The sequence below is a fragment of the Ranitomeya imitator genome, chromosome 4, assembly GCF_032444005.1.
Source record: "Ranitomeya imitator isolate aRanImi1 chromosome 4, aRanImi1.pri, whole genome shotgun sequence".
Classification (NCBI taxonomy): domain Eukaryota; kingdom Metazoa; phylum Chordata; class Amphibia; order Anura; family Dendrobatidae; genus Ranitomeya; species Ranitomeya imitator.
The window spans coordinates 495,678,524-495,701,430 of record NC_091285.1 but is presented as its reverse complement, the minus strand read 5'-3'; the positions used below and the strand labels follow the sequence as shown (position 1 = coordinate 495,701,430).

Here is a 22,907-nt window from a genome sequence, read left to right as displayed (position 1 = left end):
TCTCTTCCTCTCTGAAGAGACAATTTACATAATTAGCATATTTCCCAGAGGAGCATTGCGGCTTTAAGTCTCCTCATCTTGGCATGCTTAGCATGTCAATCTCCACAAGGAGAAATGATACTTCTTGGATATCAATCGGACGCCTCTCACACAGCCAAACCAGATCTCCGCTTTGCACTGATGAGGGGCAGTACCCCGAAACACAGTGTCTGAAAATTGAGATTCTGGTTTGGCTATTATCCTAAGTCATGTGACAAGGCTCATTAAAGGGTCGACAATGACTTGTAGGATTGCTGCCTTCCAATAGGTGGCACTAGAATACTTGAATCAAAATTATAGTTTGGGTAAAAAAATCCCCTTCAAAATTACAAATCTCTGTTATTCTATTCTACTTATTATTCCTACCTTCATCTTTATGATAGCATTAATTGACGCTGCAGGCTTCCCAATGTGCCGCAAGTAAAGAGAAAAAATGGAAGAGAGGGGTTAGTAACTATTTCAGATCTTGGTACCAACAGGTCAGCTGAATGGATTTAGTTATACAAAAATTACATTCAAGAAATGAATCCATAATCCAGCAATTTAAGTTTATTGACATCACAAACTTGACTCTCACATCCTTCAGGCTAGAAAGTGAAATTTGGACCCCTGCACCTATATCTCTCACTGGTAGCTTTTCTCCATTTTCTCCAGCATTTATCTAAAGTGCTAGATAAAAACTCAATCTTCTGCCCCAAGATGATGCCTAGCCGTCCATCTCTTTATTTGTTGGACTGGTTTGAGACTTTGATCTAAATAAGATTAAAATAGATAAATCTCCGGGTCCGGATGGCATACACCCACGAGTACTAAGAGAACTAAGTAATGTAATAGATAAACCATTATTTCTTATTTTTAGGGACTCTATAGCGACAGGGTCTGTTCCGCAGGATTGGCGCATAGCAAATGTGGTGCCAATATTCAAAAAGGGCTCTAAAAGTGAACCTGGAAATTATAGGCCAGTAAGTCTAACCTCTATTGTTGGTAAAATATTTGAAGGGTTTCTGAGGGATGTTATTCTGGATTATCTCAATGAGAATAACTGTTTAACTCCATATCAGCATGGGCTTATGAGAAATCGCTCCTGTCAAACCAATCTAATCAGTTTTTATGAAGAGGTAAGCTATAGGCTGGACCACGGTGAGTCATTGGACGTGGTATATCTCGATTTTTCCAAAGCGTTTGATACCGTGCCGCACAAGAGGTTGGTACACAAAATGAGAATGCTTGGTCTGGGGGAAATTGTGTGTAAATGGGTTAGTAACTGGCTTAGTGATAGAAAGCAGAGGGTGGTTATAAATGGTATAGTCTCTAACTGGGTCGCTGTGACCAGTGGGGTACCGCAGGGGTCAGTATTGGGACCTGTTCTCTTCAACATATTCATTAATGATCTGGTAGAAGGTTTACACAGTAAAATATCGATATTTGCAGATGATACAAAACTATGTAAAGCAGTTAATACAAGAGAAGATAGTATTCTGCTACAGATGGATCTGGATAAGTTGGAAACTTGGGCTGAAAGGTGGCAGATGAGGTTTAACAATGATAAATGTAAGGTTATACACATGGGAAGAAGGAATCAATGTCACCATTACACACTGAATGGGAAACCACTGGGTAAATCTGACAGGGAGAAGGACTTGGGGATCCTAGTTAATGATAAACTTACCTGGAGCAGCCAGTGCCAGGCAGCAGCTGCCAAGGCAAACAGGATCATGGGGCGCATTAAAAGAGGTCTGGATACACATGATGAGAGCATTATACTGCCTCTGTACAAATCCCTAGTTAGACCGCACATGGAGTACTGTGTCCAGTTTTGGGCACCGGTGCTCAGGAAGGATATAATGGAACTAGAGAGAGTACAAAGGAGGGCAACAAAATTAATAAAGGGGATGGGAGAACTACAATACCCAGATAGATTAGCGAAATTAGGATTATTTAGTCTAGAAAAAAGACGACTGAGGGGCGATCTAATAACCATGTATAAGTATATAAGGGGACAATACAAATATCTCGCTGAGGATCTGTTTATACCAAGGAAGGTGACGGGCACAAGGGGGCATTCTTTGCGTCTGGAGGAGAGAAGGTTTTTCCACCAACATAGAAGAGGATTCTTTACTGTTAGGGCAGTGAGAATCTGGAATTGCTTGCCTGAGGAGGTGGTGATGGCGAACTCAGTCGAGGGGTTCAAGAGAGGCCTGGATGTCTTCCTGGAGCAGAACAATATTGTATCATACAATTAGGTTCTGTAGAAGGACGTAGATATGGGGATTTATTATGATGGAATATAGGCTGAACTGGATGGACAAATGTCTTTTTTCGGCCTTACTAACTATGTTACTATGTTACTATGTTACTATGATCTCAACTTTTGATGGAAATGCTATCCGGAAAGGGGAAACATCTTATATCATCATTATAATGTAAGACATGCATCATTATTCTTCTGCGTCTTAGTTCTGCTCCTAAACCTTCCTGAATCCAACATATTTCCCCATGTAATATTATATGAAGGATATAGGCAGAATAGAGACTTTTTATCAAATTAAATGTGGATTTTATTTTAATGTTCTAGGTGAATTTCTTGATCAATATTTGTAATAAAGTTTGAGGAATTAATACATTTCTGCTATTGAAAAAGCTATAAATGAGAATATATTGTGGAAACGTTTGATGTATGCATAATAAGAAAAACATCATATTATATAACTCAGTTTTTTACTATAGACATACTTTTTGAGATTTCAGGACTGTGAGTTGGTAACTGTTATTGAGATTTCAGGGTAGGGGGTGTAGTTTTTTATGGGACATTTCCACATTTTAGTTTTTGCGCCTGGAATACATACACTATGTTGCTATTTTATGCATAACACTTTGCGCTTGTGCAGAGAACGTTGAAGATGGGTCAGAGCTTACCTTCTTTTCAGAATCCTGGGGAAATCTTACTCAGGTTGATCATTAATTATATTTTTTTGCAGTAGAGGTGAGGGAATGGTTTACAGGCATACAGCTATGACACAGTTCTGAGCTGAAGTTGATCACGGTGGTTTTATTCAAGCTTCTTTCCATCACACAGAATTACTTCTCTTCATGCAATGCTTTATCAATATATGAAAGTCTCTTCACAGATAACTTCTCTTCAAACACAGTGTCTTACCCTAAGCAGAACTGTACCTTCCTCATGCAGTGAGGTGTGGAGAAGAGGATGAGTCCAGTGCTGTAGCTCTCTCACTTCTATCTTGAGGTAATAAACATGCTCCTGACTGTCCTGACTGCTTCTATGATTACAGCAATTGCTTCCCATGAAGAACTGGTTTACACAGCTGGTCTGATTTCATTCTGACAGGAAACTCTCTAGCACACAACTTACTCTTGGATGACCAGGACACAATAACAACTTGCCCAGTATCCCCTAGGCCTGAGCTAACCACTTCCTGTCTGCTATAATCATTTTAACCCCTATAGTTGCTGGATGATTCATAATCAATAGTGCAGCTTATATTTGTCAAATATGGAGTTGCTGTTCAGTTTTCTACCAAACTGGCTAGCAAAGAAAAATAAATTAAATTAAAAATGCAAACGTAAAAAAAAATTATAAATAAAAAGTGTATTTCAATAAATAATTAGGTTGTGTTATATATAAACATGTTTTTATTGACATGTGGAAATTTTACAAACATTTTGATGAAGTAATCAATGTGTTTGACATTGTATTACAATTTCCATTTTGTACACTAACAACCAATATTTTTTGAGTAAAATTCTTTACAGCTCATTTTAAGATGAGTAATTATTCAAGTGGTAGGAAACAATAGGGGGACATAAACAAAGGGTTAGGGGGACCTTTGTTTTTCCATACTTCCAGAGAAAAGTCACAAATACAAATCTCTCTAAAGCTGTGTTCACACTAGGTGTTTTTCAGCGTTTTTTAAATGCTTTTTTAATGCAAATTTACAGCTCAGATTGAACAATGGATGTGGTCCACCTAGGTGTGAAATTAAACAATTCTTGAGCATTTTAAATGGCAGACCAAAATGTGAAAGTAAGGAATGTCCTACAAACTCAATGAACTGGCAGTATCTAAGGCTGGTTTCACACTTGCGTTTCAAAACGCATGTGTTTTAAAAAAAAAAACGCATGGTGAAAAAACGCATGTAAACGCGTGCAAACGCTGCGTTTTTATGACGCATGCGTTTTTGCATGTGGTGAAAAAAAGCAGCGTTTTGACGCGTTTACATGCGTTTTTTCATGCGTTTGCATTTTTTAAACGCATGCTGAGAAATGTGTGACAGCTGCCAATCATCAAAATAAAGTAAAAAAACCCACTATAAACAGAAATAGTTAGGGTTAGGGGTAGGGTTAGGGGTAGGGATCATAACCCTAACCCTAAAGGGATCCTAACCCTACCCCTAACCCTAAGCCTAAAGGGATCCTAACCCTAACCCTGAGGGGGTTAGGGTTAGGGGTAGGGTTAGGTTAGGATCCCTTTAGGGTTAGGGTTAGGGTTAGGATCCCTTTAGGGTTAGGGTTAGGGGTAGGGTTAGGGTTAGGGGTAGTGTTAGGGTTAGGATCCCTTTAGGGTTAGGGGTAGGGTTAGGGTTAGGATCCCTTTAGGGTTAGGGGTAGGGTTAGGGGTAGGGATAGGGTTAGGGATAGGGTTAGGATCCCTTTAGGGTTAGGGTTAGGGTTAGGATCCCTTTAGGGTTAGGGTTAGAGTTAGGGTTAGGATCCCTTTAGGGTTAGGGTTAGGATCCCTTTATCACCTTTATGGTGGGGGGTGGCATATCAGTGTGTTTTCTGTTTTTTTAATAAAAACACATGCGTTTTTAAAGCAAACAAACGCATGTGCTTAAAAATGCATGCGTTTCCATTGACTCCAATGTATTTTTTGACACAAAAAAAACGCATGAAAACGCATGCGTTTTTATGTGTCAAAAAAAGCCTCTCAAAAATACTACAAGTTGCATTTCTGAAAAAGAACGCATGCAGCAAAAAAACGCATGCGTTTCAAAACGCAACCAAACCCGTACAACAAAAAACGCATGCGTTTTCAATGTTAAATATAGGGAAAAAAACTGCATGCGTTTTTTGTGCAAAAAACGCTGCAGACAAAAACGCAAGTGTGAAACTACCCTTAGGTAAATTATTCCAGACCAATTTACCTCCCCCAGCTGTTACATTTGCAAAAAATGCACCAAATCCTGGATTTTTGACGCCACTTTGATGCTATGTTTTCTGCCAAGAATGTAGGTTTTGCTGCAGAAAAAAACACTGAAAAATGCTTAGCGTTATTCTATGCTACTTATTCTTAAATTCATCTTTTTGGTATCATTAATTGATGCTGCAGGTTGGTACTATTCCAGATCTATTCCAGATCTATTGGTGGATCTTCCATTAAAATTCTCTCTTGCCATCAAGAGGTCAGCTGAATAGATTTAAAGAAAAATGATATTCCATTTGTATTTATTATTCATGTAGGCATCAAATATCTGCTATTTTTTCCCATCTAGCGCTTTACAATTCAGCAGTTCATATACAACCATCATAAGCAACAACGTAAAAAGATAATACAATAATTAAAGCAAAGATAGTGACAACCCTGCCCATGACTCATCTAGAAATTCCTTTATTTCATTTCACCTCTCATCAAGTGAGCAGCACCTTCTCTTCCAGTCTTCTCTGTCAACTGGGCATCCATGCTTATTGATAGCCTTCTCCCAGCAGGAAGTGGCTGTAAAATATTTATTTTGCAATCAGCAAGAAGGAAATATCTAACTGTCACCGGAAGCTCATTGTTGTCTTGAGATGGCTCTCCAGAAAGCCATGAATGAGGCAGTAATGCCTATTGTTAATATAAATGTCAATAAAAATTGAATTAGAATTTCCTGATTGTTCTTACAATAATGATGGCAGCGTGATTCATAAAGATCGATGATTCAGAATTCTTACAGCTAAACATACTGTATAAAGTATAGTTCTCCACGAACCAATTTTGTTTCATCACCACTTACCAGTCCTTCTTTATGTTTTTTTGCAATTTGCAACTTAAGTTGCAAGTTCTCCATTGCATAGCTTTCTCAACTTCCTCAACCCTGTAAGGAATTGGTGATATTTGTTGACTGCAGTCAAGACTTTCTACGTTGAGAAGTTTTACATCCTTCGTTCAACCTTAGCACCATTCGATTTTTTCTTAATCCAAAGAGGTCAGATAATTTGTAGTATGTTTTTATTTAACCGACAGTATTTTCTGGCAGAGATCTCTAATAAGGTCAGTCTTAGGGCTTAAACTTCTAATACCAATAGATGAATCCTAAGAGATTATTGCCTACCTTTTGTAAATTGAATCTAAAGCGTTGGTCCTGCACTACTCTGTTCAAGAGATGAGCGGGGCTGGTGACATCACATCTTCTCGACCTACCGAGAGGCATGCACAATTGGCAGTTATTGTGCACCTGTCCCATTCTAATGTCCCACTTCTATTTGTATGTGGAAAACAGCAAAGCAGGACTAAAGCTTTAATAATAACTAAGTATACAGTTTGATCTCATTAGTGGTGGTTACGTGCATATGAACGATAACCGAATAAGTGACAGGTACTGGCTTGCCAGCCATCTAGAGATTACAGGATAGTCCAAAAAAAATAGGACACTTTTTTGACCTCTCTGTAAAAAATGTTTAAGGAGTCCTTGATTTTTTTGAAGCTCAAGAAATGTATAAAGATTATTTTTATTGTAATTTTACATTCATAGTGAATGCAGATAATGTATTTATATCAGAATTACGGGCTGTAGACATGCATCACTTTTAATTATAATGATTTGTTAACGTTTTCCAATGTGTCCGTAAAATATTGTCTGTCCATGATTTTTTTAATAGCTGTCCAGAAGAAATAAAAAATCAAGTTGGCAACCCTAGATCAATGTTGTCATCTATTCATCAGATCTAGTCCCATCTGCAATAAGGATTCTCCCCTGAAGAGTATTAGATGAAACATGTTGGAAGCATAGTAAGGACACTGTACGCTGACGGTAGTCGAAGGGCAGCCGGGTATGGGAGTCCCTCAGAGCGGCAGCGATTAGGGTGAGCAGGGATGAGTTTTAATACTGGGCCGATTAGAGACTGTGGTACTGCTCCTGAATGCTGTTCTTGGGGCTCCACCTGATAGATCAGTTTCTCATTGAAGGATTTTGGGGAGACCAAACCAATTAATTTCCTTTGAACATGGATTGAATCAATGCACTGCTTATACTCTTGATTATTGATAGTCCGTAATCTTGTGTTGGCCTTGTCCTTTGATGAATTTGATATCTATGACTAACCACGGAATGGTAGCTATAAAGCTCTATACTAATTTTATGACATTTTCACTGACTAGTGTGTTTTATGAAGGGACTATTAAATGTTAAGTTTTAAAGTGTCTTTCTTCTGGATCTGTAGTCAATTTGTTTTGACAGGTTGTTCATCTGCAGGATTAATAGTGGTGTGTATTCAGAATTTTCTAAATGAAAGCAGATTGACATGCTTTTTAAATGTTAAACATTGACAATAAAGAAGTGTGATATATTGTTTATTCATTAAAAAGATGTAAAAAAAAAATCAATAATGTACCAAGTATTGAGGAAAACTGTCCTAGAAGTTCCACCTTAATTGGTTTGAACTTGAAAATCTTATATGCAAAATTCACAATGCCTTCAGTTGCATCGCTGTAAATGATTTGTCAAGGGCATCATCCTCTTTCACAGATGGCACATGTATAATCAAAGTGAAATGTGTAGTACAAAGTTGATGAAGGAATGTTATCTTTCTGTTTTGGCTAAATTTTTTTGCTATCAAGCAGATTCCCAAAACATCAAAAGGTTAAATTCCAACACTATAGGGCTTGGATCTAATGTTGTATCATCTGTTTGTTGTCACTTGGGGTTTTTAAAAGTCCAAGGTGATTAGAAGTTAATGCTCTCTACACCTATACATAGGAGAGAATACTGCCCTGGAAAGACATGATTACAGAGGTTCTGAACCCAATGCAGTACAACATCACTGAGGTTATGCCCAGTGTGGCTCCAGCGACAGCTGCTTCCATGGTGGTTTTCATATTTCTGCTTATACTTATTTGGAGTTATGAAGAAACGTCATCAATACCAGGTAAGAGAATTGGGACTTTACGTAAAAAGGTGTCAAATTGCATTACTACCAGCGCTGTGATAAATGGGTTGTTTCATGTTTGGAAGTTATCTCTTATCAATCAGATAGGTGATAACTTCCTAGTCGATGGGACCTGTCACCGATCTTGAGACTTGGGCTCTGAAGAGCCTCGTGTGAGTTGAGCAGTGGTCAATGACGTGCACATCCATAATGGGGCCGCCGGAGATAGTTGAGTGCTGTGCTCAACTGGTGTTCAGCATACTTATAAAAATAAATGATAAGAATGTGTACATCATTGACCACCGTTCCATTCACATGAGGCTCTCCTGAGCGCTGGTTCTTGGGATCGGTGGGAATCCAAACTGTTGAACTCCCACCGATTGTGAAATTATCCCTTCTTTCATACATTAACAAAATGGATATAGCTGCAGCAATGGTAAATTAATCAGATGTTATAGTTGGCAGTCATGGGTCTACTTTGCACTGTAGGTAGACCTACTGTATCATTATATAGCTTGTTTGGGCTTATACATGGTACAATGTATGGACATCCATATATGAGTCTCAAAAGGCAGCTCTTGCCCATCTGTAAATTACATAATAGTAATGCTACATGCCCACTGCAGTGGTTGGTGCAGGGAAAATGTCTCAGAGAAAGTAGAGATGTGGCACTTTGCTGCTCTCTGGGTCAGTTACTCTATAGAAAGATAATTTTTAACAACCCATTCACATCCACTCAAAATCTATAATAGTTGTAGGGATTGTCATTCCCTGAATAAAGAAATAGCAGCCCAGCATGGGAGAAGCAAAACCAGAGCCACTCTTTGTAAAAAAGTCCCATCGCCATCAGTGATAAAGCTAAATCCATCTTAATATGTATCTATCCTGTTACCATTGCACCTTTCTGTTTGCTGCCCAAACCATATTCCCGATTTACTGTAACATTACATTTTCTATAGGTCCTGCCTATTACCTGGGACTTGGGCCACTCATATCCTATGGAAGATTTCTGTTGACAGGAATTGGGACAGCATCAAACTATTACAATGACATGTATGGAGAATTTGTCAGGGTGTGGATTAATGGCGAGGAAACCCTCATCATCAGCCGGTAAATGTGCGCTAGTTATAATTTTGTAGCTATTGCTCAATATACTATAGACATGCATATACTGTACTGAATGACAACACATATCTAGATGTTCAGCAGCCACCTAAACCAGAAATATCAACATGTATTCAGCCATATATGAAAGCCAACAGTTTCATCTTTTTATTGATGCTTACTTAATATTGTAGACCAAAGAGATTATTTAGGAGATTGGTATTGTCCTAACTAATCATATTGTTCTAAATATCACCCTGAGCTTGACATTTTAAAGGGATTGTACAGTTAAAGCAAGTTATCACCTACTGTTTCTGCAGGATAGATGATAACTAGCTGATCGGTGGGTGTCCCACTGCTGGGATTCTCATTGCTTGGTAGATCAGGGAAAATTATTCCCATTACAAGATGTTGTGGCATGTCAGACGCCCAACAGCCGCTCCATTCATTCTCTATGGCGCTGTTGGACCGTACATAGCACAGAGCTCAGCAGCCCCATAGACAATAAATGGAGCACAAGTGGCACATGCGGGCTATGGCTCCATTCGGACAATCGATCACCAGTGGTCGGACCTCCACCGATGAGTAAGTTATTGTCCATCCTAAGGATGGGTGATAATTTGTTTTCAGCAGACTATCCCTTTGAATATTTCTCTATAACTGTTCGCTGCCAGTGAATGGAGATATTCATGGTTTATATACCGTCCTGCTCGCACAGCTTCAGTTTGTCATAGTGTTTCAGAGTAGGTGAGTCCATGACCATAGAAAGATAAGTGCAAATCCTGCATTACCTCACAGAGCACTGATACACTGTAGCTATATGAGAACAGCCATAGGGTAATGCCCTGTCTGATTCCCAAATGACAGACATCTATTACCCCAGTAAAGGTGGGGCTGCACCAGGTGATTACAAATTAGAAATCCTGATCCCTATAGATAGGAGTAGATTTAAGAAACTCTGTTTGTTGCCCATAGTAACCAATCTCAGTGCAGCTTTCATTTTTCAACAGCAGAATATGAAATTAAAGCTATACTGCAATTGGTTATGAGCAACAAACACAATTTCATTTTAGACACAAATTTCCTCCCGTCCGTCTCTGTGTTCCGTACATTATAGTGGATCCATTCATGGATTCTGTCAGTTTGGGAGAGAGGCCATAGTTGGCCACGAACATTAGAGGAACAGTTGGCCAAATCCACTGATTTTACCTCTATTGGACAACTATTTAACCCTGCTGTTCTGTTCGGTCTGGGGAGACCTATTTTGAACTTTGGTATTTTTTGGGGTGTTCAAGATGCGGTTCTGAAACTTGTGGTTGATTGACTTAAATGAGGATGGGTCGGTCGGCCACGGGTTTCAGAGCCGCATCTTGAATATTTTAAAGAATATTGAAGTTCAAAGTCGGTCATTTTTGACCAACAGAACAGCAGGGTTAATCTGTGTACAAGAGTCTGCCCAATGGCAGAAATGAAAACTTTCACATTTACAAGAATAAAGAGCCTTGGGATTCCAAATCAGTTTTAATTAATACCAATGCGTTTGCCAAACTGGCGCTTTTCTCAAGGTATAAAAAATGCACTTGAGAAAGGTGCTGGTCAAGCACGGAAACTAGTTGATATTAAGGAAAACCAATTTGGAATCCCAAGGTTTTTCATTCTCGCAAAGCAGCTGTCACAGGTTTCATTTTTGCCATTATACATCTGGAAGAACTGGCCGCAGGGCAGCAGTGGCTTTCCACGCTTTTATAGATGTTATGCCTGCACACAACACCATCAGGTGAGTGCTATCATGGCTTCTACTTATCCTTTGCCAGACGGTGCTGCCCTATTTTGTGTGCACTTCTGCCCCTCTCCAGAGCTCCTCACCCACTGATATATATAGGTGGAAACAAAGAACAAGCCTTTTTTATTTCAATATTCACCATTTTTCATACACATGCAGTACTGATAGGGCATCTGCGCCACTGCTACATCAAAAAATCATCTTATTTCCATGTACTCTTTGCCAAAGTTTTTTTTAGCAAGTACATTGGCATTTTTAAAGTTTTTTTATATTTAAAACGGCGACTACAATGTCGAGAAAGCCACAATAAAATGCATGTATATATGTGCAACAGTAATGTAGTGCAGGCAAAAACAAAGCAGGTGGAGAAATGGTGTCAACTTCTGGGGAAACATTAACACATGTGTATATTCAAATACAAGAGGAGTCAAACATTTTCTACACTTCGGTTGTACATAAATTGTATTTTGGTACCGTGTTAGCCAGAAAAATCGATGTGAATACTTTTCTGCCCAATGATGACAGAAGTATTCTAGGAGTGATACTTTTATTGGCTAACCAGAAAATAATATGTTTGCAAGCTTTCAGAGCACAGTGGCTCCTTCTTCAGGCTTATTTACAAAATGTATTTGTAATCCTGCCTGAAGAAGGAGCCACTGTGCTCTGAAAGCTTGCAAACATATTATTTTCTCGTTAGCCAACAAAGGTATCACTCCTAGAATAATTTTGTCATCATTGGGAAGAAAAGTATTCACATCTACACTTCGGTTAAAACATATGCTGGTCATGCTATCTTTTCAGCCTTTTCCATACGAGGTCGCCGTCTTCCCAGTCACTGCTGTGTACAGTCGGACGTGTTATGTCAGTTCATCAGTGACTGTGGTGAGAGAAACAATGATTGCCACACTTGTGATTTGCATGAAAGAGGAGCAGCGTGCAGTAATTCGTTTGTTGTCCTCTGACGGTGTGTCCGCTGCCAATATTTATCGAAGACTTTGTGTACATTATGGAGAAGTGTTTTGTCGTGAAGAAGTGTGTATGATTGGATAGAGAGGTTCAAGGACGTGTCAACCACAAAGAAGGAGTCAGATGCCCATCCATGCACAAGACTGAGGACAGCCTGAATGGATTCTGTTGGATATACGAGTGACAGTGGATTATCTCACCTGGATGAGTAATAATATGTATAAGGTGTATGGGAGCCTAAAGGCTTTATGAAAGCTTACATTTTTACAGTCCAGTTACTGTTGTGGTCCAGAACAGTGCTTCTCAAACCCCATCCTCATTGACCCCCAATACATCATGTTTTCAGGACTTCCTTAATATTGTGCTGCTTTAACCCTTTTATGACTTCAGACATATCCATATATCTTGGTTGGGAAGAACTTCCCGACCTTGGACGTATGGATACGTCCTGGCGATTTTGTGTGAATAGGAGCCGTGCGTGTGCATGATCAGTATTCAGCAATCTGACATCCCGCTCTCACTACCAGGAGTGGTGCTCAGACTGCTCCCAGCAGTTTAACCTCCTAAGTACTGCGATCAGTATCGTTCGCAGCATTTAGAAGGTAGGGAGAGAGAGGGGGCTCCTTCTCCTCTCCGATCGGCGCCCCAGCGAGGTAATCCCGAGGGGCCGAACTGCCTTGGTGACCCGATGTTGCCATGACAACATCGAGGTCACTAGGGCTAGCAAGCTAGTTCGATCATGCACAGAGCATGGTTTAAATAGCTTGTGTCAGTGCATCACTGACTAAAGCATTGGAATGCTCGTGCATTGCAATGCTTTATAAAGTGACCACACTGCAAAAAATGAAAGTCCCATAGTGGGACTAAGTAAAAAAAGTTAAACAAATTTGTGAAAATATATAAAAAAAAAATAAGAGTCACAAAATTATATATTTTTTTATCATTGCTATTTAAAAAAAATATTTTCCCATTTTTTTACCTTTTTTAACTTTTTTACTTAGTCCAGCTATGTGTGTATTATATATATACTAGATGGTGGCCCGATTCTAACGCATCGGGTATTCTAGAATATGCATGTCCACATAGTATATTGCCCAGCCATGCAGTATATTGCCCAGCCACGTAGTATATTGCCCAGCCACGTAGTATATTGCCCAGCCACGTAGTATATTGCCCAGCCATGTAGTATATTGCACAGTCACGTAGTATATTGCCCAGTCACGTAGTATATTGCCCAGCCATGTAGTATATTGCACAGTCACGTAGTATATTGCCCAGTCACGTAGTATATTGCCCAGCTACATAGTATATTGCCCAGCAACGTAGTATATTGCCCAGCCACGTAGTATATTGCCCAGTCACGTAGTATATTGCCCAGCCACGTAGTATATTGCCCAGTCACGTAGTATATTGCCCAGTGACGTAGTATATTGCCCAGCCACGTAGTATATTGGCCAGTTACAGTACGTAGTATATTGCCTAGTGACTTAGTATATTGTGCAGCCACGTAGTATATTGCCCAGTTACGTAGTATATTGCCTAGTGACGTAGTATATTGCGCAGCCACATAGTATATTGCCCAGTTACGTATTATATTGCCTAGTGACGTAGTATATTGCCCAGCCACGTAGTATATTGCCCAGCCACGTAGTATATTGCCCAGTGACGTAGTATATTGCCCAGCCACGTAGTATATTGGCCAGTTACAGTACGTAGTATATTGCCTAGTGACTTAGTATATTGTGCAGCCACGTAGTATATTGCCCAGTTACGTAGTATATTGCCTAGTGACGTAGTATATTGCGCAGCCACATAGTATATTGCCCAGTTACGTATTATATTGCCTAGTGATGTAGTATATTGCCCAGCCACGTAGTATATTGCCCAGTGACGTAGTATATTGCCCAGTGACGTAGTATACAGCACAGAGCCACGTAGTATATTGCCCAGTTACGTAGTATATTGCCCGGTGACGAAGTATACAGCACAGAGCCACGTAGTATATTGCACAGCGACGTAGTATACAGCACAGAGCCACGTAGTATATTGGCCAGCCACGTAGTATATTTCCAAGTTATGTAGTATATTGCCCAGTGACGTAGTATACAGCACAGAGCCACGTAGCATATTGGCCAGCCACGTAGTATATTGGCCAGTCACGTAGTATATTACCCAGCTACATAGTTTATTGCCCAGCCAGGTTTGTCACAGTTTAAAAAATAAACATATACTCACCTTTCCGAGGGCCCCTTGTAGTCCACGGCAGCTTCCGGTCCCAGGGTTGGTATGAGCGCAGGACCTGTGATGGCGTCACGGTCACATGACCGTGATGTCATGGCAGGTCTTTCTAGCGCAGGCGCGCAGGGCCTGTGATGACGTCGCGGTCACATGATCGTGATGTCATGGCAGGTCCTTCTCGCGCAGGCGCGCAGGGCCTGTGATGACGTCGCGGTCACATGACGGTGACATCATGGCAGGTCCTTCTGCCATAACATCTTTGCCACCGGAACCTGCAACGGAAGATGACGGCCAGCGCGAGCAACTACGGAGGGTGATTATAGCAGGTTTTTTTTAAAATTATTTTTAACATTACATTTTTTACTATTGATGCCGCATAGGCAGCATCAATAGTAAAAAGTTGGGGACACACAGGGTTAATAGCAGCGGTAACGGAGTGCGTTACCCGCGGCATAACGCGGTCCGGCACTGCCGGCATTAACCCTGTGTTAGCGGTGACCGGAGGGGAGTATGCGGGCGACAGGCACTTTCTTCCGAACTGTGCCCGTCGCTGTTTGGTCGCGGCATGTTGGTTATCAAAAGCAGAGTGGAACTCACATGTTTTTTTATATTTATTTATAATGCCAGCTTATGAATACTCTCATCATACACTCATGCTCTCTCTGTTATTAGCGGCAGCAGGCTTAGACTGATGGGAGTAGTAATCTCTCATCAGCAAACCCCTCTGTGACCGGACTTTTTACCTCCGGTCGCAGCTGCTGGCGCTCTGACCGGCGATAATGATCTCTTACCGCCCAGCCAGAGCCATCAGTCTATCTTACGCTGTCATGCACATGACAGTGTGGGAAACACCCGAACAGTAACATGGACTTCCTAGAGAAGCCTGTGTTCGGAGACCGTACCCGAACTTTACTGTTCAGGTTCTCGCATCACTAGTTACAGTATGTGTGCACAATGTCTTTGTAAGGCAAATTCTGAGAGGAATCCACTTAATAAAGTGCAGTAAAACTGCTGCAGAAAATCTACATCATGCACAGAAGTGGAAAAATAATATTGCTGTGCCTATTTCCAGTTTTTTGTTACTTCCTTTAACCACATTAGTGATTGGAATCCATCAAGCGTTTAAATGAAGTAACATGGTCATTTTTTTGACTACTTTGTTTGGAAGTCGTTCGCTCTACATAGTTAGAAAAGTATAGGGAAAAGATGCGGAAGAAAGCAAATCGACAGCTATTTCCTGATGCGGCTTTTTCTAAGAAAACCTCAGCAGCTCTGTCAGTGGAATAAAAATATTGCATGCACATACCCCTAGGGAACGTTCCCACGTTCAGGAGTTGCTGCGGTTTTGACGCTGCGTGTTTAAAGCATAGTGAATGGGATTTCTAGAAATGTGCACCTGTGGATCACCCGCGGAAACTGACATGGGGCGCATCTTTCAGGACCGCAGCATGTCAATTTCTCTTGTGGAGACGCTAGTCCCCGCAACAGAAATTACTTCAATAGAGTGTATTGAACGTGATAAATCTGCACGCTTCAGTGAACAAATACGGATTTACCTGCGTTCAACAGACTGCAGCGTTTTGGACGCAGAGAAAGCTGCTTCCAAAGCGCTGCTCCATCCGGAACGTGGGCACATCGCCTCTATATAGCATAAATATTTACATCCAGTAACTTACCTCTGATATTTTGCCAATTACATCTTCATCATCTTGTCAATCCTTCATGTCATCGTCCTAATGCCGTAACTCGGTCACTGCATTGACTGCCGCACTGAAAATGAAAAAACTCACATATATGTACACATTTGTTTCTTGAGTAAGAAATCCCCCCACACTTCACCACTGAATACAAACATGCACCGCACTTAATGTATAATTAGTTATTATGCGACACGCCATTCCAAATGTAAACTGATAATCTACCCCTCTGCTCTCGAGTCCTCAATAATTATAATTAGCTACATTTACCCAATAAATATATAAATTAATTAGCCCATGTACTTTCCCCAAATTCATTACCAGTCACTCTCCTATGTCCTCAATGCCCCACCACTTTGCACCTCCTGCTCCCTCAATTCATTATTACATCCCCTCCAATTCATGAAGTCATGTGCTTTCTCCCATCCCCCACCCTCAATTCCTTAAAATTTCCTCTCTCCCAACCCCCTCCCTTAAAGGGATCCTATCATGTAAAAAAAATGCTATTACCCTACAGATATGGGGTTAATCTGCAGGATAATAGCATTCTGAAGCCATACAGCTGCCACACTTAGCGCCTCACTGCGGGAGGAAATTAATTTATTCCTCTTGTCTGGCTTAGGCTTTCAGATATAGAGATGTGGCCAGCATGGCTTCAGTCACCGCTCAGTGCATGGCAGTGAGTGGCATCTGTAGCCACGCCCCTGGCACTGACTGACAGCCAGAGCAGCAGTAGAGCTATCATAAGAGCCGGCTCTCAGTTACTGCTCTAATTAACCTGCAGATTAACCCCATTTCTGCCCCAGCCTTTTTTCTGTCACAGGTTCCCTTTAATTCACTATACTTTCCTCTCCTCACCCCATACCCTCTATTCATTATACCTCTCTCTCTCCCAACCCCATTTAATTTATTCTATTGGAAAAAAAAATGTTTTTAATACTCACCTCTCCATATGATCTCCTGCAGCTACCTTCTTCTTGAGGCTAGTGCAAACATGCTGGTGCGATAAAGTCATTGCGCCAGACCTAGCTGAGGTATTATTATTTATTAATATTATCTATAGCGTCATTTTTTCCATGGCACTTTATGTGCGAAGATATTTGCGCAGGCTGATGTAATCGCGCCGGCATGTCACAGGAAAGGCGACAGGCTATCCACTAGAGCTGTGCTGCCATTCTGTATTGCCATCAGTGGAGCTTCGGGAAAGATTCGAGCCCCGGGCGGTAGCCCAAGTTGCCCTCATTATAATCCGCCTATGTGACCATGTTTATAAGCTTTTGTGCAAGCTGAAGTACAGAAGCAGAACTATACAAATAATAACACAAAGGACACCTTTGATACCTGAAACACAAGGTTTTACCACATTGAGATTTATTAAATGGTTTACTACTCAAATCTGTGACAGCAGTTTTCGCTTCTTCATTCACACATATGTTATGTATTGCTGAATATGATACTTATTTCCCCACAGATCTTCAGCAACATGCCATGTGATGAAGCACAATCATTATGTGTCAAGGTTTGGCAGTAAATTGGGATTACAGTGTATTGGCATGAATGAAAATGGGATTATATTCAACAGTAACCCAACTTTATGGAAAGTCATACGGCCTTTCTTTAACAAAGGTAAATATTTGGAAACAACTGTATAACAATAATAATACATTTCAAATACATTTTGTTTCAATCTGCTATGAAAAAGGAACAAAAGAAAATATTTTGGAAAGAGTAAAGCCAAAGAACATTTTACTGATTTCCAAAAGCACCCTCCAAGATAGGACTATGCAAAACATAACTTTCAAAGTAAAAATTTAGGACAAAATGTACGTTAGGAATACATAGCGATACAGACGACTTGATGGATGGAAAGAAGTAAAGGGGTATGACAATGCCACCTGCTGGCAATGGTTGACACTGCAGCACATTCAAGTCAGCGCAATATATCATATTAAAATCTAGAAAAATAGACTGTAACTATGAAAAGTGCTTGTCATTAAGCAGGGAACCATGAAAAATATTTACAGTCTTATTCAGTATTTTTAATAGTGTCATGAAATCAGATTTACTTGGTGTTTTCTGCTATTGACAAAGTATTGTTAGAGATGAGCGAACCCTAAGTATAAAGTTTGGTGTTCATACCAGACACTGAGTGAGAGTGAGAGATTTTCCAGCTCCAAATTTCAGTTCCCCATTGATTTCAATGGGGTTTGGGTACAGTTCTGATCCCCAAACCGAACTTTGGACTAAAGTTCAGTTGCGTACCAGAACCAGAACTTCAAGGGCTCCGCTCATCCCTATGTATTGTAGCTATCAACAGCAGGATAACTTCTGTTATGAAATCTGCTTTCATAGAAGCAATTTTCATGCTTGTGATTCACCACCATTAGCCTGTGCAGAGATCCAGCCCCTGGCCATAAAAACTGATCACTGGGAGGCATTCAGCCACCTGATTCATGGGGATTAGCTGATGGCTAGGCCAGCAGGTCTTATCTAACCAAACCTCTACAGACAGAGAGCACTGCACTTATGTGATGTTTGTTAATCCAATTCATAGAGCTGACAAAGGGTTCATTTTCTTCAACACACTTTGTCACAGGGAATTTGTGTACCCTGCGATTCTGTGTGTTTCTGAAGTCCACATGAATATGTTTATAAAACCCTGTTTGCTCATTCAGACTTTCAGTAGATTTTTCACTTTTCTAGAATTTACCATTTGACAATGAAGCACAAATCATCCGGGAGAGAAGGAGCATAATGCAATCAGCATAGCAGTTGTATAAAGCACCAAACTGACACAAGCTGAGTTTTACCTCTAGTTGGTTATTTGCATTCATAAAATTGAAAAACGTCTTTTCAGAACATTCTCTGATGACTATATATGCGGATTGCTTTTTTTCTTTAAATGTGAAATGTTTAATAAATTTAGTGGACAACTGAGCAGTCAGTCACATTTTCATAGCTAGTTAGGTTAATTTGTTTCCTTATTTGGATTGGTTTTCCAGCCAAAAAAATGAAGCTAAATTTACTTAAATTAGTAACATTTACAGCTTTATAATAGAGTCCATATCTAAAAGGTACACTGATCTTCACCTTAAAGTGAACCTGTCAGCAGAATTTTGCTAAGTATACTACAGGCATTGTCATGTTGACACTGTTACACTGATTAAAATGATACCTGGGGTGGAGAAATCTGTCTTGTGGTTCTTGTGTAATCAGTGTTAGAAGTTTACAGTTAATGAGATGCTCGTTCTCCAGGACGGGACTGTAGGTAAAGTCTTATCTTCCTGCTCTAGGCCAGAGAGACCAAGATGAGACCTGCCCACAGGTTGCCCCTAAGCACAGACAGTCTGTCTCTCTCTCTCTGATGAGGAACATGTTTGTGCTTCGGGACGGCCTGTGGGCAGGTCTTTCATTGGTTTCTCTGGCTTACAGCAGGAAGATAGGATTCTTCCTACACTCCCGCCCTGGAGATTGAGCATCTCATTAGCTGCAAACTTCTAACATTGATTACACAAAGGCTACAAGATGGATTTTTTCACCCCAAGTGTCATTTTAATCAGTATAACAGTGCCAACATGACAATGTCTATAGTTTAATTAGCAAAATCCTGCTGACAGGTTAGCTTTAAGCTCTGGTTCCTGTGTTGGCACATGGCCGGAGCTGGATGCAAAAAGGCTGGCTAATTACTAATTTTAATACCTAAGCTACACCCCTTTGTTGTAGCATGTTATGTGACCATTTCCTTCAGGGCTACTTTAGAAATTCAAAAGCGATTGGTGCTTGATACAATTGCAACAAAAAATATAATACAGGTGCCCAGATCGAGAACAGTAAAGTGACCAAACATACACCACATCCAATGCATGTTTCGGCATTAAAGGGAATCTGTCACCACATTTGACCCATCCAAACTATTAATATGAGCATACAGGCTATCTAACGCTGAAAAAAGTACCACCTGTGTGTCTCATCTATTTCTCAGCATACCTTGTGGCTGAGAAATCATCTTTTATCACTTTTTATAATGACCTCAGGGGCAGATTGTGTCTGGATGATAACTCTGTCCCCAGAGATTATTTTTACATGAAAGGGAGTTATCAGTGTAAGACAAGTAACCAACACAGATCTTGTCTTCTGCTCCTTCCAGGGATCAAGTTTCACACTGGACTCAAACTCACCTCTCCGTGTTCTTAGGCTGCTGCTCTACCACATTGTGTAACAATTTATTTTTATGGTGCTTGTATGCTGAGGTGAAGAATTTTATTTTCTGTAAAAGTAGTAAAAATAATAAGCAATTGCAAAAATGTTATTTTTTTTTGTGTGTGTGAGTCCCCCCAGTCTCAAACCCACAACCTTAACATTACAGATAGACACTTAAAGGGAGCCTGTCAGCATCAGCAGGATTTTGCTAAGTAATATGCAGGCATTGTCATATTGACGTCGTTATACTGATTCAAATGTTACCTGGGTTGAAGAAATCCGTCCTGTAGTCCTTGTGTAATCAGTGTTAGAAGTTTTCAGTTAATGAGATGCTTGTGCTTCGGGGAGGGACTGTAGGCAGAGTCTTATCTTGGTGCTCTATGCCAGAGAAACCAAGAAAAGTCATGCCTACAGGTACGAGCATCTCATTAACTGAAAACTGATTACACAAGAACTACAAGGCGGAGTTCTTTCTTTTTTTTTACTTAGCAAAATCCCGTAGACAGGTTGGCTTTAAGTTGCTGACCAACAAGCTCTGACTCTGAAGACGGTAGGATTTTGTGTACTTGATCTGTATTGCAGGCTCTGACTACAGGCAGATTATATTGATAGAAATACACTGCTGTGTACAATGTATTTATTTAAGAATAAAAGATTTTTTCATCCCATAAAGTCGCTTAAAAATAATGAAACAATTGAATAGGTGTGGCCAGGGGCCTGACGAAAATTTGCTGTGACACAGGTAGCATGTCACATGATTTGTCCCTCTCTCTGTTCCTTAAAAGTTGGGAGGTATGCAAGGCATATGACACTGGTAACTCCCTCTTATATTTAAAATAAGCTCTGGGGGCAGAGTTATTTCCAGGCCCCCTTCTCCAAGGAGCCTGGAAGAGGTCACTTATATAAAGTGATAAAAGATGATTTTCAGCAACAACACAGCTAATATTAGAAACACATGGAGGACTGTTCTCAGCATTCTAAAGCCTGTATACTCATATTAATAGTTTACATAGGTCAAATGTGGTGACAGACTCCCTTTAGGGCTTCATCTGAGCAATAAAATATCTAATGAAAGACTCTGCTATCAGTTGAATACCGGCTCTTAAAAATGTACAGTAAGTGGATCCCAAGATACAGTAAAACATTCCTATCCTTTCCATATGAATAGAGCCTTACAGTATATAACCAGGAACCAGTCACAGATAGTGGCTCCTTTGGATGAATTATCTGGGTACACGGTGTATTGTGATTTTTTCTTTTGTCATAAGGGTGTAAAAGGTTATTTAACTCATACTTGTTGATTTTGTTTTTAGCTTTGTCTGGACCTGGACTATTACAGACCACAGAGAACTGCATTAACTCCACCAAACATTTCCTGGCAAAGCTGAGTGATGTCACTGATGATCTGGGCAAAGTAAATGTTCTCAAGCTAATGAGGCTGATTATGTTAGACATCTCAAACAACCTTTTCCTCAGAATTCCATTAGATGGTAGGTAAATCAGCAAATCTGTACATTGTAAGTCTGTGGGGTTATTCATGAGAACTGATGGTAGAGGTGGAAGGTAACTAATCACCTGACACGGACCTACAATCTGAGTAAAATAAATGTCACTGCAATAAATGCAATGTATCTGATCCTGTCAGAGAGTATATTCTTATCCTGTAGGAATCGTCCCTTTAGTGTTCTTCTCGTGAGGCTCAGAAAGCTGTCTTATTTAAGAAGATTTTGGGGGATTTCAAGCATTAGTATTAGGGTTGATCGAACAGGTACAGATAAGTGCTTATCCGAATAGCTATAGTGCTTCCCGAATAGCTGCATGGGGAACCCAGATACCTGGAGCGCTCCCGATAATTAGCTGTTTGGGCCGCAGCTGCATGTGTCGCGGCTGTGTGAGAGTCACAACACTCAGTTGTGTGACAGTCAGAGCACATGTATGGGGAATACATGTGCTCTGACTGTCACACAACTGCGACACATGTGGATCGCCCCCATAGGGCTGTGGGGTACTCGGTACCGGGTCCTTCGGTTCTCAGGGGGGATGTCACATTGACTGGCCCGGTCCGTGGCCCTCGGGAGGTCCGTTGTAAATGGGGGAAAGGTCTTTAAAGGGAAAGTGTTCGTGACGCCACCTGTGGTATTCGGTCAGGGTGACCGACGCTGCTTTAAGGGGTCCGCTGGGGTGATGTTATGGCAGCTAGATGGTATACCTTCCCACAGGTGAAGTGTATCCCCATGGCTTCCCAGTGTTTAGATGGTGGATGGTGAGAGGCGCAGTGAAGAACGAGGACACAAGGTTGCAGTCTCTTTACCTTTTTACTGAAGGCTTCAGCATCCACAGTCCAGAGCACCAGATCACAGGGCAGGCAGAGTTTGGCCCGTTTGGAGGCAAATCCAGAGTCCCCTTAACCAGTTGGAAATCAGTAGCCTTCCTCTAGTGCCTAGGTGTTGTAGTACCTTACTGCTGAGCTTCTCATAAGGTCCTCACAACTGTTGTAGATGTTCTAGATGTTGTGTCTCTCTCTGTCCCCTGGATAGGATATGACAAACCCGTATGACCGGTGGCGTGAGGCTTTTTTCAAGGATTCTATTACGCCCCAGCCTCTCGTGGGTGCCACCTTGCCTCCTGGGTATAGGGCGGGCAGGTAACATGGAATTAGCTGACCTGCCGGTCGCTGGAGCAAGGCATAAAGAACTGTTGCTCCCTCAGTGTTCCGGCTACCGGATTTCTGCGCCTCA

At 40.8% G+C, this 22,907-nt stretch overlaps 1 protein-coding gene across 1 annotated transcript in view; it reads left to right on the top strand.

Annotated features, from left to right (window-relative positions):
* Window positions 1-22,907, top strand: part of CYP19A1 (cytochrome P450 family 19 subfamily A member 1) — a 78,545-nt gene that overhangs the window by 5,480 nt on the left and 50,158 nt on the right. The window contains exons 2-6 of the mRNA XM_069762124.1: window positions 3,168-3,283; window positions 8,013-8,181; window positions 9,141-9,291; window positions 17,441-17,595; window positions 21,483-21,659. Of these exons, the coding sequence (XP_069618225.1) occupies window positions 8,037-8,181; window positions 9,141-9,291; window positions 17,441-17,595; window positions 21,483-21,659 (628 nt within the window). The 5' untranslated portion in view covers window positions 3,168-3,283; window positions 8,013-8,036. The remainder of the gene's footprint in view (window positions 1-3,167; window positions 3,284-8,012; window positions 8,182-9,140; window positions 9,292-17,440; window positions 17,596-21,482; window positions 21,660-22,907) is intronic.